This window comes from Nelumbo lutea, chromosome 8, assembly GCF_056320005.1.
Source record: "Nelumbo lutea isolate HS-2025 chromosome 8, American lotus-T2T, whole genome shotgun sequence".
Classification (NCBI taxonomy): Eukaryota; Viridiplantae; Streptophyta; class Magnoliopsida; order Proteales; family Nelumbonaceae; genus Nelumbo; species Nelumbo lutea.
In genome coordinates, this window is record NC_142691.1 from 45114644 (window position 1) to 45132935 (window position 18292).

The 18292-nt window shown below is 39.4% G+C and overlaps 1 protein-coding gene across 4 annotated transcripts in view; it reads right to left on the reverse strand.

The window, feature by feature from the left end:
• The window catches only part of LOC148843962 (CLEC16A-like protein), a 132472-nt gene that overhangs the window by 55208 nt on the left and 58972 nt on the right, over positions 1 to 18292 (reverse strand). For all 4 annotated transcript variants that reach the window (XM_088958874.1, XM_088958871.1, XM_088958872.1 and 1 more), the window contains exons 18-21: positions 16031 to 16168; positions 7372 to 7477; positions 7202 to 7273; positions 7005 to 7051 (exon numbers count right to left, since the gene is read on the reverse strand). In XM_088958874.1, coding sequence (XP_088815000.1) covers positions 7005 to 7051; positions 7202 to 7273; positions 7372 to 7477; positions 16031 to 16168 — 363 coding nt within the window. The remainder of the gene's footprint in view (positions 1 to 7004; positions 7052 to 7201; positions 7274 to 7371; positions 7478 to 16030; positions 16169 to 18292) is intronic.

The following is an 18292-nucleotide window of genomic DNA, read 5'->3' on the forward strand; positions in this document are numbered from 1 at the left end:
CTATAGTTTAAATTCTTGGTAAGTTTCGAAACAGACAAGAGATTGGAAGTAAGATTGGGAAAATGTAGAACAGATTTAAGAGAGAGGTTCCTGCTTAGGTCAACTCCCCCTTTCCCCGAGATGGTGGAGAGGGAACCGTCAGCAACCCTCATCTTATCTTGGCCAGACATCAATTGTTAAGAAAATAAAAAGGACATGTGTGTCATGTGGTTAGTGGCACCAGAATCAATAATCCAAGAAGTAGAGTCAATAGAACTAGTTGTACTATAAGCAAAGACCATACCTGATTTGGAAAGAGAGATGGAAGCAAGAGAATTAGTCCTTAGACGGGTTAAGGCCCGGCTAAGAACCTCTACTGCATCAGCAGTGAAACCCAAGGATTCGGATGTGGGGAAATTAGCAGTTTGTCCCATGGGAGTAGATGTAACTGTAGATGTGTTCTTCAAGCCATCACCACTATGACTAGTAACATGATTCCTGTGAGCTTGAGAGTCGTACTCGAAGTAGAGGAGAGGAGAAGAACACCACTGGTATGCTGTGAATGTTGAACTGAACTGCCCAGTCGACCATGCTATTATTCGTATTTGAATGTAGTACAATGATACAAGTAATTACTGGAATGCCCCTGATTGATTAGTGATGGGACACCCAGTTAACTTAAAACATTAAATAGACTTAAGCCCATTAACACGGGCCCAGTTATAGGATAACTTAAACTTAAATATGGGCTAATAAGAACTCTTATCAGCTGAACACTCATACAAAGAGACTTCATTCTAACATTCTAACAATTCCCACTTGTTGTTTGATTCTTCTGGGGCTTCCTGTCTTTTCTTAAAGCAGCTGGTTTCAGATGAGAATGAAGAACCCAACAAGTCTCTTTTACATGCCTTTCACCACCACAATGAGAACACTTAAGATGCCTCTTGTCTGAATGCTTGATCCCCTTTTGGTTTGAAGAAATTAGGGCTGAATGTTCAACATGCTGTTCTGCTGGCTGTGTTTGAGTGTCAACTTGCATCTCTTTCCTCCTAACCTCTTCATTCCTTACTAGGTAATAGACATGATGTAAATCTGGCAGTTCATCTCTTCCAAAAATTTGAGATCTTATGCTCTCAAACATTGGGTCTAAGCCAGCCAAGAACTTAAAAGCTCTACCCTCCTCAATCTGTTTATCATACCTCTCCTTGTCTTTTGCATTCTCCCAATCAAGAATAAGATGGTGATCGAGTTCTTCCCATAATCCTTCTTGGGTTGCAAAATATGTTGCAACTATCATGTCTCCTTGTCTCAATGCAGCAATGTCTTGGTTCAGCCTATAAATTCTGGCATTGTTCTTTCTCTATCCATAAGTTTTAGAGACTTTCTCCCAAATCTTAGCAGTAGAGTGTTGAACAGTCCTGGCCACTCTTGAAGTCATCGAAGCAAGCAGCCAGGACATAACAGTAGAATTTTCCCTACGCCATACTGCATACTCCGCACTACCCATTGCAGGTTCCTTCTTCTGTCCATCTAGATAACCCGTAAGATCCCAGGAAGTAATGAAGAGCATGGCTGAAACAGACCATTCTCTGAAATTATATTCATCTAACAGCACACTGGTAATCTGCAAGCTATGCAGATTTGGATTTTCCAGATTAGAAGACCTCCCACCAGGTCTGTTATCCCTAGAATACCCTTCTCCCGATATTGAAGACATCTCCTTCCTCTTACAGTGATCACAATTGGAAAAACTCAGTATAAAGAGCACAATTTCAGACTTACCGAAGCTGTTGCAGGCCTGAAAAACCCTTGTAACAGAACTGAAATCAAGAACACTCCACTTCTGTACAATGCTGAACTCTTCTGGACTGGACTGGACTTTGATTTCTGCTGTAATAAACTGTGATGAACTGTACGAACTAAACTAGGACTGTCGAAGTCGGCCCTTCCACCTAGATCTGTCCACACAGATCTCTCTTAGCAGCCGAATGGCTACTACCTACTGTAAGGTGTCTAGTAGGGCATCGATTTCTGGAGCAAACTCCCCCTTGGGCCCTACAACCAAGGGAAACCCTAGATACAGACCCTGCAGTGCTCTATGGTCAGCCCTAGGGTTTCTTCACAGCGACAAGTCTGAAAAGAGAAAGGAAAAGAATGAAGAAAAAAGAGGGTTAAAGAAGGGTTGCTGCTGTAATCAGACAAACGAACCTGGCTCTGATACCATGTTTGCTGGATTATAGCAGTCGAAGAAGAGGGAGAAGAAGAAGAAAAGAAGATCTGAGAGAGGCGGCCTCGACTCTTCAGCTGACCCAACAAGTTTATATAGATGATAGTTGAAAAACAGTCCACTTGATGTGTGGAACTGTTTGAGATTGGATGCAAACCAGAAAATAAACAAACAAGAGAGGAAGAGAAGAGAGAGAGCTGGCGGCAATGAATGTTAGAGAGTAAGAGGTTCGAACATAACCTCCCTCTAACACTCTAAACATCTTAATAAGAAGTTAATCTTTGAAATTACAGAGAGGCCCTTGAGTGGGCAGGAAAATACAAAAAACAGAACATTACAAAGTAGGGCCCAGAATAAGGCCCATAACAGAGAGAAACATAACATAACATGAAATGACAGTCTATGGGCCATTCGGCCCATCTCCTCTACAATGATTATAAAAATTACATGAACAGACTAGAATGCCCCTGATTAGTGATGGGACACCTAGACAAATAAAACAATTAAAACATTAAACATATTTGGGCCCAATAACTTAAGAACATAAGACACAAATAAGACTAACTTAAACACTAATAACAGCTGAACCAACAATAGCATCCCTCCATTCAGGTTTAGATAAGGCTTCCGGTACGGACCTGGGTATCACATGGGAAGAAACAAAAGCAAGAAAAGAGTAGTTGGAAGGAGAGAGAAGGCTTTAAGACAGGTGTTTGGAGATACAATGGGTTGTACACTTCTTCTTGCCCTTGCGGAGAGCAATAGGAAGGTCAAGGTCTGAGAAAGATGTAGATGGGTCAGAAGAAGGCTGACCTGTTACCTCAGTAATTATGGGAGGAGAAAGAGAATCTTCTGTAGAAGTGGAAACAACCTGTTCATGTTTGAATCTGTGCCTTTGGTACCACCTTTGGAGAACAGGATGAGGAGGAATTATAGGGGAATGAGGTAGAGGAGGAGGAATAGGAATATCGGAGGTAGGTCCAATGGGAAAAGTAGACAGCTCATGAGAGGACACAAGAGAAATGGGAAGATGAACAGTTGGAGACATAGCAAAGGGCTCTTCACATTTCTCCCCCTCAGGAGAAATACTAAAGAAAGGAGTCAATTCAGCAAATGTGACATCCCGAGATACAAAGAGGTGCCACTAACTGGATCAAAACAGCAATATCCCTTCTATGTGGAAGCATATCCCAGAAAAACACATTTACGAGCCTTAGGTTCAAATTTGTGCCTTCAATGGTTGTGAACATGCACATAGCAAGTGCACCCAAAAACACGGAGAGGAAGAGAAAAAATATCCTCATCCGGGAAGAGAAGGCTGAAGGGGGTTTTGAAGTTAAAAACCTGGGAGGGCAGTAAGAACCAACATCTCCCCAACATTTTATAGGAACATGGGATGCAAACAGGAGGGATCTGGCAACTTCAACCACGTCTGTTCTTCCTTTCCGCCACTTTGTTCTGTTGTGGAGTGTAGGAACAAGAACTTTGATGAATAACCCCAAAAGTTTCAAGATAGGCTGAGAGGGTTTTCTCAAAATACTCCTTAGCATTATCATAAAGGAATATTTTGATCAAAGTGTCAAACTGGGTGAGGATGAGTTCATGAAATTTTTGCACAATAGCTGGTATTTTATCCCTGGATTTCATGAGATAAATCCAAGTGTAACGAGAGTAGTCATCAATAGAAAGGATAAAGTACCTATAACCCCCCATAGTTGGCAAATGATATGGCTCCCACACGTCAGAGTGAACAATATGAAAAGGAGAAAGAGATCTTTTATTGCTTACTGAATAAGAATGTCACAATGCCTAGCCAGTTCACACGACTCACAATGAAGACTCAATAAAAACACTCCCTTAAACATATCTGGAAACAAATGACTCAAAGTAAAAAAAGACAAATGACAAAACCAAAAGACAAGACTTTGTCAATAGACTCTGACAAAACTGACTCTAAGGCAACTCCATGAGGTGGTCCAAAAGATATATCCGGTGTGTCAAACAAGTATATTCCGTTCGCCTCATGGCCATTCCCAATCATCCTCTGAGATTGCAGGTCCTGAAAAACACAATGAGTGGGAAAAAAGGTTATGCTACAATTCATGGATTTAGTTAAGTTGCTAACAAATAAAAGGTTTGTATTAAGTTTAGGGGCATGAAGGACAGAGGATAAATAAAGGGTGTCAGAGGTCTTTATATCCCCTTTACCAGAGATGGGAGCAAGAGACCCATCAGCAAGGGATTTTTTCTCTTTGCCAGAGAGAAGGTTGTATGAGCAGAAGAGATTAGACAAGCTGGTCATATGGTCTGATGCATTGGAATCAATAATCCAAGGGATTTTATGATTACCTGAAACTGAAGCATGATTTGCAGAAGCACGAATACCTGAGTGAGCAATAGCAGATGAAGATGATGTGTTGCTGGAAGAGTGAGATGAAGAAACAGTAGCTTCCAAGTGATTTAGCAGCCTCCCAAACTTTTCACAATCCACCTTCATTTCTTCCCACTGCTCATTGGTTGATTTTTCTTCACTCTCCTTATTTCCTCCTTCAGGTACTAAAGCAACATTAGCTATCTTAGGCTTTCCTACCTGACTGCCCTTCTTGGAGTTGTTGTTACTCTTAAACATATCAGGAAGAAGCTCAGGATGAAGCTTCCAGCAAGTGTCCTTTGTATGCCTCGGTTTCTTGCAATATTCACATATCTGTTCCTTTTTCTCAGTAGGACCCTTTGGCTTTATTCCTGCATGTGCAAAGTATTCTGTAGGTGGACTCTACAACTGAACCTGCCACCCACTCTCCTCACTGCTTATCATAGCGTATGCCTGGGAAAGAGTAACCTCATCTTGGCCAGGAAATTTTGCCTAATGATGTCAAACTCAGGGTTGAGTCCAGTGAGAAATTCAAACACCCTATTTCTCTCCACCAACTTCCTATACATTTTAGCATCATTCTTACTCTCCCATACAACTGTCTCCATAACATCAATTTCTTGCCATAGGGATTTCAGTATAGAGTAGTAGATTGCTATACTCTTCTCCCCCTGTCTTAGGTTCTTCACGTCACTTTTCAACTTGTAGACTCTAGCTACATTCAACTTCTGTGAATAGGTCTCAGTAGCACTGTCTCGTATCTCCTTAGCCGAAGACATCCAGAGATAATGTTGACTTATATGAGGTTGCATAGAGTTGACCAACCATCCAATGACAGTATAGTTCTCCTACATCCATTTCTCAAATTCAGGGTCTGTCTCTTCGGGTTTCACTTTACTACCTGTGAGATACCCGAGTTTTCCTTTACTACAGACATAAATTCTTATAGACTGTGCCCAAGCAACATAATTTGTCCCGTCTAGCTTGATTGTGGTCACACTAGTCAAAATGGAATCTACTGAGCCAAGGCTAGAAACCGGCACTTGCTTGAAGTCACTTCCGTACGGCTCCATTAATCATACGAAAATCAAAGAACCAGAAATTTGGTCTATATAAACTTACTTGAAGTCTAACCAGAACTCAAATGCTTGAAAACTAGGATTTTACTCCGTCCAACTATTGGGGATGAAGAGAGAAGATGCAGCTGCTCCTACCAGAGCTTCCCAATCTCTTCCAAATCTGAACCACCCTCCTTTAGGAGTCAGAAGACACCTCCCAAGCATAGAGTGCCACACCCTAAGCTTCACCTTTACCTGTACCTTCGAAAATCTCTAGTCGGCTAAGCTTTTGGGCAGCAACAGAACAACACCACTTCTTGGCAATATCCAGCCTCTAAACCCTCTACCAACTAGGCCAGAGATCCTCTGATCTATAGAGAACCTATCTCTCCATACACTCTCTTAATCTAAGGGTGTATGGGAAAAGAGGAAGAAGAAAAGGAAGAAAGAGGCCTTCTCTGATACCAAGATGTAAATCAGTCCTCAAAAATTAGGTGTAAATTTGAAAATTAGAGAGAAAAAGGAAGAAGAAAAGTAAGAGCAGCAGTACAAGAGAAGAAGATGGCGAAAAGAGGAGGAAGAAGAAGAAAGGTTCGAATTATTCTTCCCTTTCTTCTCTAATCCTTTTTATTAAGAATTAGTGTTAAGGTAATTACAAGTATGCCCTTAAGTGGGCGGCTAGCTAGCAATAACATAAAGAGATCAAACAAAAAGGAATAACAGGCCCATTAGCTAACAAGAAAAAGAAAAGATATTACAAGAGAAGATACTAGGACCCATTCGGCCCAGTCGCTTTACACTGCATCAACCATAAACAAGGTGGCCATTCATATATTGTTTAGTTACATGCCTATGATAACATATTTATTTCATTTAGGAGCGACAATGGGCTGGGTTCAGAACGATATGGGTTAGAGGCAACCTAAAGTTCACCTGATTGGCCATTCAACACTAACCCACAATGTTTTTGGATCAAGAGTTGACAGAAATTCAAAGAATTGACAAAAAGGGAAAAATGCTTCAAAACCATAGAAGCTATTGAACCAAGTCTTCTTTTGGGGATGGTGAAACCTAAATGCAACCCAGATCATCATGTGGTAAGTTCATCTATCCCTAACCTAATTAGGAGCATATAAAACTTGCACCAACTGAGGCAGTTTACCCAATTAACCCACCCCAGTCTAATTCCTAGTTTCATCCCCATTCCATTGGACTCCAGAAGTGAATAGTATGAAAAGCAAGAAACATTTGCCTGTTCTGATGTAATGCATGTGACGTTGATTTAGTTCTTTACCAATATAGTAACTATGCCTATTACTACATGCTCTCTCTATTCAACCAAGAAATCACAAAGAATGAGTTTGACCTTCACTATCTCGTGCATTCTTTCACCGGCAGTAAATGATGATTCACCTGGAAAGTTTGAAGTATTAGATGTTTAAAATAGAACAAATTCTAAGTCCTCCAATTTGGAGTCTAAAGAAATAGCATTGCACTAAGATGTATTACACACTTTCTTTCATGCACAGAAATAAACAATTAATTAATATTGTTCAATCCAACCTTCAGAAGACCACTTTTGTGATGGCAAGAGAATGGACTTCGGCTCTTTTCTAGGGGACGAGGATTCCATTGCTACAATTAGAAATCACATGTTAATTATTATCAAAAATGAACCATCAGTTAACAATTTGCTTTCAATGATCACATCGAACAGAAGCAGAAGCAAATACCTTTTTTGCACTTCTTCCACTCATCACCAAGAACTGTTAGAAGTAAATCTGGCCAGATTCCTCTGATTTCTTTGACAAGAGCATTGGTACAGTTCTTGTAGGAGTCCTACATACAATGAAGTTAACAAGTTATTCCATAGCATTACAGATCACCCCAACTAGAGAAGAAAATATCACTACAAGTCTTCGACTATAATACAAGAGTAAGAGAATGGATAAATATAAATGTTGAAATTGATAGGCTATCCATAGTATATGCAGGATATGAAACATATATGCAACTTCTATGAATGAGAATAATGTGCATAGCTCGATTAAGACAAATTTCATCAAAAATCAGGAGAAAACTGAATCAGGAGAATAAAACCGAAAATCAGAAAGTGAAAAAGAAACAAGCTACAGATTTCATAAAAAATGAGTATAGACCAAAACCAAAACAGATTCAATAATGTAGTAGGCTCACTATCAGCATGCTTTAGATTCTATCATTCTAGGCATGTATACACCATGGAAAGGAATCAAGCATACAAAGGCGAAATCCATTAAAGTCCATCCGTCCACTTCCAACTTTCTTTCCTTTTTTTTTCCTATTGAAACTTGGCCATGATATCAAGAGATCATAAAATGTCACTTCAAATATCCACCTTTTTTAATTCAGTTGAACTACAGGAACAATAAAACAGACAAAAAAGAAAAAAAAAAAGAGGACGAATGGAATGGCATGAATTGATCTTAAATAAAAGTTACATATAATATAAACAGTTGAATTACATCAATACCCCTATCACTCCAATTAATTACACTCTTTGAAATAACACTTGATAGACTCAATTACCCCTAAACCCCAAGTTCAACATAAATATCATACACACCCCAACTTGCCTATATTATGCTCTAACTTAGGTTTAGGACTCTGCTATTCAAACAATCAGCCAACTGATTCTCCACTCTCATAAAGGGCAAGCACACTTCTCCACTTTTGGTATATCCCCTATGCCTATCTACCTCGATATGATTTGTCATGTTGCGCCGTACAAGATTCTGAACAATGTTGATGGAAGCTTCAAGCTTGATGTCACAATATAACCTCATAGGCCTCTCAAACTGAAAACCAATTTCAATTTTTGAAGTCTTCAGCCATAATAATTCACAAACAAACTACTAGTTTTTTTCTGTAGCTCTATAGTCAAATTCAGTACTAGAACAAACTACTACTAGTTTACTTCTAACTCCTTCAGGAGACCAAGTTTCCTCTCACAAATGCACAATAACCTGTAGTGTGAACCATCAATAGATCCAGCCCAATCAATGTTAATATATGCCACCACCTTATTATGCCCAAGGTTGGAATGAAGTGTCAGAGCCAGATCGTTAGACTAAAGAAGAAGAAAAACAGTTGTTGGGTGTGTCCAAAGTGACAGTTGACACCCAGAAAAGAATATTTATATTAAAATAACAAAAGGACCATTCTGTCCTCAAGATACAAATAATGTACAAAAGAATAAGAAACAATCTAAGTACAAAAAAGGCATAAAAAGATAAAATTAACTCTTAGCTCTCATTGTCCCTACACTCCCCTCAAACTGATGACTAGGAATCAGCATCAGTTTGGCCATAAGAAATGTGTGTCAGGCTCGAGTCATAGATTTCAACAAGTCAGCAAGTTGGAGTCCTGAGGACACATGTGGAATAGAAATAAGGTCCGCAAGGAGGAGGCCTCGAATAAAATGGCAATCAACTTCAATGTGCTTTATGCGCTCATGAAGAACAGGATTGGAAGCATTCTTGATGGCACTGAGATTATTTGCAAGGAGAGGAGCTAAAGGTGGAGACTCATGTAGAAGAGCCCTAACCAGATAATCTCATACACGTAGAGGACATGGCCCTATAGTAAGCTTCAGTAGATGAAGAGAACAAATAGACCATGAGATAAGGTCCCCCTCACATATCTGATGATTCTGTAAACAACTGATAGATGTGGTTATCGTGAGACGACACAAACTGGCTCACAATCTGCATTGTGTTAGGATTTTATGCAAAATTGTGCAGATTTGTTAGTTAATTTTGTTTATTATTTGTTTAGATAGGAAGTGGGACCACAGCACACTTGTTGGGAACCTTTGGAGTGATGTTTTTAAGTATTTTATGCAGTTTTTGGTGTTAGCCGCTGCAATGAAGAGGGCAGCCAGATCTAAATTTTCTCTCTCTTTCTCAACTTCTTCTCTTCTCTCTCTTCTTCCACAAGAAACACTTTTCTTTTCTTCTTTACAGTTTTTTTGATTCTGCAAATTTCTACTGATTGCATATGATATATCTGGTTGAGTCAAAGTAACACAAATTAAGTTGCCTACCAAGTAGCGATAGCAATGTTTTTCAACCCATTGTTGACGTGGACAGTTCAACAATCCAAATCATCACCCAGCCATGATTTTGGGCCCGGTTTGGATAAAACACAGGATTTTCTCAAAACCCCTCAACTTGATCAAAAACTATCCAATCAGGGCGGTTGAACCATTGACTAGGTCACAGGTTGCACATTCAATGCATGTGCAAACTTTGGAAGGCCATAACTTTGTGCTCAGATGACTGACTGGGGCTTTTTTTTTATTTTGGGTAATTTTTCAAACCTATGCGTCCCAATGAGCCACTTTGCCTCGTTATTTTCACCAAAAAGACCTTTCTTTGGCCTAAAACTGAAAATTTGAGCATTTTTTTACGAATAAAACAGTTCGGGAACAAATCAATTAGGCTCAATTCGAGTTCTATGCTAATCGAATTCAAATCTCAGTATAAGTTTGATTAGTCTTTCGAACTCAAATTCGACCAATAAAATATTTGGCTCAAAAGCTCACAAGTTTAAATTTGAGCAAAATAACATTGCTTCATTTTGAATCAAGAAGTCCTCACTGGCTTGCTGCCTTTCAACCTCTCCCTTTCCCTCTTGCAAGTTCGAACTTGCAAGCTCAATTAGTTTTTCCAGCTCTCAAGTCAAACTCCAAACATACCGAATATTTAATCAAATTGAACTCGAACATGAAAATAGAGTTCGACTCAAACTTGAAATTGAATTCGAATATAGGAGTACTTTAGTCAAACGAACCAAGCTGAAGTATAAAAGGACTTCTATTGCCTTTGCAATAGTACAAAGAACAGACAGAAGAAATTGCATAAGCATAGGCAGAATATGTGGTAATAGTGCATCATAGAATACAAAATCAGAGATGGGATAAACAATACAAGAAGAAGAATAAAAGGACTTGGAATATTGTTTCTTTCCTTTATGAACAGAATTTGGTAAGTAAGATCAAAAGGAACATGAGAAGAGCCAATAATAAGAGAAGGCTGTTACTTGAATCAGGAGCTTCGAATTGGGGTCGAGGATCCATCTCTAATGTTATCTTCCTAAATCTAGATAACACGTGCAAATTTGGCACAGCAAGGAGAGTCAGGATTTTGGAACTGACAAATCTATGACTGTGACAGGAATAGGAAAACAAAAAGAACTCTCTTCACTAATCAGGATACAAATCATGGAAAAAAACACAGCCAAAAACTTTAAAAGGCAAATGAAAAGGTGGTTCATCCGGACACGAGCTGTTTTGGGGACTGAAACTGCAGCACTCATGATGGCAACTTATTGATCAAATAGACTACAGTGAGAACTGAAGCATTACAGTGACTCCCTGATACTGATCAGCATCTACAGTCTCCCTCCATTTAAGAGCCTATAAACGGTCCATCTTCTCTCCCATATAGACTCTAAGGAAGAAAAGTACATATTGACGAACCTATCCCCTTGTCTCATACTACTGGCCTCCCTCCTTAATTAACAAATCTGGGTGATGTTACAACCCTAAGAATAGGTGGCACTAACCCCATCCCAGATATCTTTGGCTGTAGACAAGAAAATATAAGTTTCTCACAATATGGAACTATATCAAACAAATCAACCATGATATGATTAACAAACCATCCTACTCGACTCCCATCAAGAATACATTGGATCATCCACCTAAAATCTAGTTTCTTTCCCAATAAGGTACCCTAACTTCCCTCAGCCTCTAATAGATAGTTTTTCCAATCTGCCCAATACAGGAACCACTTCGAGGGGGTTCACCTCCAAAAGAAAAGAAAGAAGAGACAAAATATCTCTTGGCATCCCTCTCTCACTCTCCAAACTACTATTTATAATATCTTATTACAATTATTACCCACTACTGAGACCATACCCAATTCTGGTATCCCATGTGCAGATTCTAACCGCTTAGTCTGATGTGGCCTTCAGCCTCCTGGTGTACATGAAGCAAACTGGGTCACGGGCCTGGGCCTCCTCATGGGCCTGCATCTGTGTAGGATGCTGTTGGCCCTGCGGGCTCCCATCAATTGCCTCCCCCTCAACAGCAACCTTGTCCTCAAGGTTGAAACCGGGATAGTGTTGCTATGTGAGCAGGATTCCCAAGTTGCATCATCAAAGGGGAACCCGGCCCATGCAATTAGAACCTGCTGGACATGTTTCTTACCCTTTTTGATCCAACGATAATCTGGTAGAGTACTGCAGACTTGAGTGTTTGGGTTGAGGCACTTCTTCAGGAGGGATACATGGACTATAGGATGCAACTTAGAAGTGGGGGGAAGGGCCAGCCAGTAAGTCTCCAAAGTCCTGTTCACCACCTCAGTTTGGCCATCTGTCTGGGGATGGTAACTGGGTTGACTAATGAAGTTCTGCCCCTTGAGCCTTGAAGTAGTCCTTCTGAAGTCCTGTTCACCACCTTGGTTTGGCTGTCTGTCTGGAGGTGGTAATTGGTTGAATAATGGAGTTCAGCCCCCCGAGCCTTGAAGTAGTCCTTCCAAAACCTGCTCATAAAGGTTGGGTCCTGATCTGTTACAATGGACATCGGGGTGCCATGCAATTTGGCGACGTCTTGGATGAAAATCTGTGCCACCTGAGATGCTGTGTAGGGGTGGGAGAGAGCAGAAATATGGGCGTATTTTGTGAGCCAATCCACGACCACTAGAATATCTGACTTACCATAAGAAGTAGAGAGGCCAATAATGAAATCCATGGTGATTTCTTCCCAGACCCTATCAGGCCTGGGTAGGGGTTGCAAGAGCCCTGTAGGGTTCTGGCCTTCATACTTGTTCTGTTGGCACACATGACACGCAGCCACAAAGTCCCTTACCTGTTTTCTCATGCCCAACCAAAAATAATGACTAGAGTGTCCTGCCATGGCTGATTGGTGGAATAAACGGAGGAGCTCTTAATGGTATTTAGAAGTAGGCGCAACGGCTAACCAGCCCTTGTAGAAGAGATCTCCTTGAACAATGTGGTATCCTGGACGGCTGTAGGGTCCTGGGTCCATAGGTTTCTGATATGGCCCAAGTTGGGGTCTTGCTAGGCCTCTTGCTTGACCCTATCTAATAGAGGGTAGGTAAGTGGGCTTGGAGATGCCCATGGCAAGGAGCTCGGTTGCCCATGATAGTCCATCGGCAGCCCGATTTGTGGCTCTGACCTATATTCAATCTGGAATTCGAAGCCCATCAGTTTATAGGCCCACTTCTGCTATTCAGGTGTCAGGACTGACTGGTACAAAAGGTGCCTTAGGCTTTGCTGGTCTGTCTGTATTATAAACTGCCGGCCCAAGTGATAAGCTCTCCACTTCATAATCGCTAACACAACTGCCATTAACTTCGTAAGTGAACTTGGTTTGGGCCTGGAGTGAAAGGGCTTTACTGTAGAATGCAATCGGTTGGTTGCCTTGCATCAGTACAACGTCTAACCCGGTTCCTGAGGCATCAGCTTCTACTAAGAAGGTTTTGGAAAAATCGGGCAGAGTCAAGGTGGGGGGTGTGGACATAATAGTTTTGAGGTCCTCAAAGGCCTATTCAGCTAAAGCATCCCATTGGGCCAAGCCCATGTCAACATTACGGAAGTCTTTTCTAGGTCAGCCATGACCCTTCCATGTTCAACTATATGACCCAAATAATGTATCCTTGTTTTCCCAAACGAGCATTCAGATTCCTTGGCAAATAAGTAATGAGATTGCATTGTAAACTAATATGTCGTCGAAGAATACCAAAAGAAGGTATGTAAACTAAGGAAAGCATTATATGGTTTGAAGCAATCTCCCCGGGCATGGTTTGAGAGACTTTGTTTGGCCATGAAGAAAGTAGGGTACACTCAGAGCAGTGCAGATCATACATTGTTTACAAGGAGACAAGATGACAAACTTACAGCACTCATTGTGTATGTGGATGATATGGTGATTACTGGAAATGATGTGAAAGAGATGAAGAGGTTGAAGGAGTTCTTAGCTTCAGAATTTGAGATCAAAGACCTGGGAAATCTGAGATACTTTCTTGGAATTGAAGTTGCTAGATCAAGAGAAGGAATCTACATATGTCAAAGAAAGTATGTGCTAGATCTCCTAGAAGAAACAGGCATGATGGGGTGCAGGCCAGCAGACACTCCAATAGAACCAAGCCATGGATTACAAGAATCAATGGGTGAGGAATACTGTGATAAGGAAAGGTACCAAAAGTTGGTAGGAAAACTGATATACTTATCCCTTACTCGGCCAGATATTGCCTATGCAGTGCATGTTGTCAGTCAATTCATGCACTCACCAAAGGCCCCTCATATGAGAGCAGTGGAAAGAATCCTCAGATACTTGAAAACTTGCCCAGGGAAAAGAATTCTATTCAGAAAAAACAGAAGACTTGAAATTGAAGCCTACACTGATGCTGATTGGGCTGGGTCCATTGGAGACAGAAAATCAACCTCAAGTTACTGTATATTCTTGGGAGGAAACCTAGTCACATGGCGTAGTAAGAAGCAGAATGTTGTGGCTAGATCAAGTGCAGAAGCAGAATACCGGGCTATGGCACACGGGGTTGCTAAACTCTTATGGCTCAGGACTCTCCTTAATGAGCTTGGTATCAAGACTGAGGGTCCTCTCAAGCTGTATTGTGATAATAAAGCTGCTATCAACATTGCCAACAATCCTGTGCAGCATGACAGGACAAAACATATTGAAATTGATTGACACTTTGTCAGAGAGAGAATTATTTCAGGAGAACTTTGTGTGCCTTATACTCCATCAGAGATGCAGATTGCAGATGTATCAACTAAAGGGCTGGCATCAACGAAGTTCAAGGACATACTTGGCAAGCTAACCATGATTGATATTCATGCTTAGCTTGAGGGGGAGTGTTAGAATGTTAGAGTGATGTTTGGCTGATAAGAGTTCTTATTAGCCCATTCTTATGTTTAACTTATCTTGTAACTGGGCTTGTGTTAATGGGCCTGGGCCTAATCCTGTTTAATGATTTAAATCATCTGGGTGTCCCATCACTAAGCAGGGGCATCCCAGTAATTTCTTGTACCTTGTACCATATTCATCTATAAATAAAGGACTGGTCGACTGGATAGAATAGTTCGACATTCTCTTCAGTTCTGCGGTTCTCTTCTCCTCCTTACTACTTCGAGTATAGCTCTTCAGATTACACAATTTTCAAGTACACCTATCTAACCAAACTATTGAGGCTGGTTTTTACAGAGAAAATAATACAAACTTTAAGAACAATAATAAAAAGAAAATAGTTTAAAGTTGCAGCTACCTTTGAGTTCAAATAACTAATGGTTGGTGTTTTGCGTCTAACGAATATTTCCTCACAGTTTTATTTGATTTGTTTGATGCAAGGGTTTGGGAAAATGTACGAGTTCAAATTACATAACAAATTTGAAAAACTATTAAGGGTTTTAAAAGAAATGGCAAGGGTTTGGGATTTAATTTCTATAAGAGTCAGGTTTGAAAAAATATATCAATTTTGAAAAGGAGATAAGAAGGATTGGGGCCTTCGCGGTAGCCATTGATGTGAAGGGAAAATTTGAAAAACAAATATGCTGGTCAGAAATAATTGCATGGGTATTTTGGACATTTTTGTGTCTCTGTTAAAGGGTTCTAATGGAAGGGGTCTATTTGCAACTATATTAGAAAATTAAGGGGAGGTGATTGCCAATACGAAACTTCAGGGGAGGTTTCAGCAATGGTCCAAAACTTTGGGGGAGGTTTCATCAATTTACCCTTAGACTGTTGAAAAATTACATCAGTACTTCTATCAATCCAACATAATTACATTTATGTAAAATAACACTTGCTTGAATAAATTCTATGATTTCATAAGGTTTTTTTAATCTTCATTTGAGCAGCTTATTTGAAAGAGAAATCTGTATGTGTTACAGGGACTGAGAATTAGTTTATAGAAGGAATGGAAGTGCAGGATCCATCAATGCAATAAGAGAAGATGGGAATACTCTCTGATGGTCCTTGAGAAATTTGAGTCAGAGAAAGCAGGGTCTCTACCTGCAATGATAACAACCTATTTTAGCTGGATTCAAAGATCAGCCAACTCTATAGCAGATGCTCTACCTAGGGACAGGGTGGATAAGACCCTTTTAAGTTTGCACTGGCGAATAGGGGGGTGGACTTAACAGTACTCGTGTAAGGAAATTTTCTATGTGGTTAGCCTCTTTGTGGCTGCTTAGTTTTCTGTTTTGCCTCTTCCTTTTCATAACTAGAGTAATAAGGTCTACTATACTGATTATTTTCTCTTTCAATCTCATTACTCAATAAAAACAAGAGTTAAGGAAATAGCTTACTTTTATTAAGTCGAGATGATGGTTGCTGAACTCTAACTCATTATAAGGAAGCAGTTGGCGAAAGAGCCACCCACCATCCCACAATGTCTCTGCAGATACATCTGACCTGCAAAAAAGACTGACCAATGCATCGAGCACCTGCAGAAGAAGATATACATCATTTTTATCAGTAGAAGATATATACATAATCTAAGTACTATTTTCAGATTCCAACTTGTTTACCCTTTAATAATGTGTATAGACAAAAATAAATAAATGATATCATACAGAATCTGAATGCACCAGCAGTTGGCCAAAAGGCATATGTGTCGATGTAAATGCAAATTTGGCCAAAAAATAGAAACGCAAACTTGATTCAGTTTTGCATTGACAAATTCTGTATTGTGTTTGGTTGTAATGGGTTAACAACTTATCATCATCATCATCATCAACATCACCCAAGCCTTATCCCAACTATATGGAGTCAGCTAAATGAATCCTGTTTCACCATTCCATTCTGTTTAATGCCATGCCCATTGTTAAATTATGGGAACTTAATTAATTTCTTAGTATTTCAACGCATCTACTACTAGCCCTTCTAGTGCCTTCAACTTACAACAGATCACTTCTTATGGGTGCAGTTGATGGTCCTCTATGCATGTGACCAAAACGTCCTAGTCTACTTCCTCCCATTTTACCACCTATTGGAACTACTCCTAGGTTCCTCTGAAGGACTTTATTTCTGATCCTATCCTTTCTAGTTTTTCCACTCATCCATCTCAGCATATGCATTTTCATCACACTTGGTTACAACTTACAACTATTCTTTTTAATCTGGCCAGGAAAAAAAATATTCCTTTTAATCTAAGTGGTATTTTTTTGGGGAAATTGTCTAAAACTCACCATGAGTTTTCAATATTTCTCTTAAACTCACCACAACTTTTAAAAATGTCTAAAACTCACCATGTCAGTAAGTTTTTATTTTCCAAAACTCACCTTCCGTTAGTGCACCATTAATGCTTCTTAACAGAGATGTCCATGTCAACACAAATAACAATTTTCATGACCAAATTACCCTTGAATGGTGAGTTAGAGGAAAAATGGTCTTTTTCAGTTTTCAATTTTCTTGTTTTTTTGCATTTTTAATGTTTTTTATAATTTTTGTTTTTTTACATTTTTCTATTTTCTACAATCTATAAATTTTTGGTGTTTTTCTACAATTTTTATATTCTGATTTTGTTTTTCAATTTCCATAGTTTCTATAATTTGAAAATAAATTTTTATTTTGTTTGCAATTTCTATAATTTTTTATATTTTTTGTAATTTCTATGTTTTTATGTATTTTATATTTGAAAATATTTTTTTGAACTTTTCCTTTTTTCATGTCTAAATATTAAAATGGAAATATATTAACACTCGTTAACTTATTTTTTATATATTTTTATTTTTCTATGAAGGTTAAAATGATAATATATTAACACACGTTAGTCTGTTTCATGTCGAGTTAGTGACATGGTGAGTTTTAGACATTTTGAAAAGTTGTGGTGAGTTTAAGAGAAATACTAAAAACTCATGAAGAGTTTTAAATAATTTCCCTTTTTTTATCAGCAAAAAGATTTTATTAATAACAGAGAAATATTGAAATACAATAGTTATAGGTGGAAGAATGCATTAACCCAATTTGCAAACACAACAAAACATTTACAGTTCTGCCCAGTACAAGGTAGATCCATTTGACCCCTGTTTTGCTAGGGTGTCCGCCAACCCATTTGCAGTCCTTTTGACCCAACCAAACTGAGAGTTGAACCTCCTTGCAATTATGTCAATTTCTCTGTATATAAATCTGAGCTTCCAAAGTGCTGATGTGATGTTTTTAGCCCAAGAAATGACCAGTAGTGAGTCTCCTATTTCTAAATCTGTTGTACCAATCTGCTCAGCCATCTTTAAACCTTGAAGTAGAGCCAAAGATTCAGCCTGCATTGAGTCACCAATACCTATTGGTCCTGAGAAGAGTGCCACAACTTCACCTAGACGACTTCTAATCACACCCCGCATACCTGCCCTTCCCGGGTTACTGAAGGAACTCCCATCAAATTTAGTTTTACTTTGTTAAGTGCAGGTGGCCTCCACTCCGCTCTCACAATTTCTTTGGGTGAATCTGTTTGTGCTACTTCAATCCAGCTTCTTAGAATCTCATTCGTGGAGAAGTTTTCGAATAGTTCCATGGTCATCACCCAATGTGCAGTTCTGATTTTTATGGTTTCAATGACTTCCTCCTTTTAC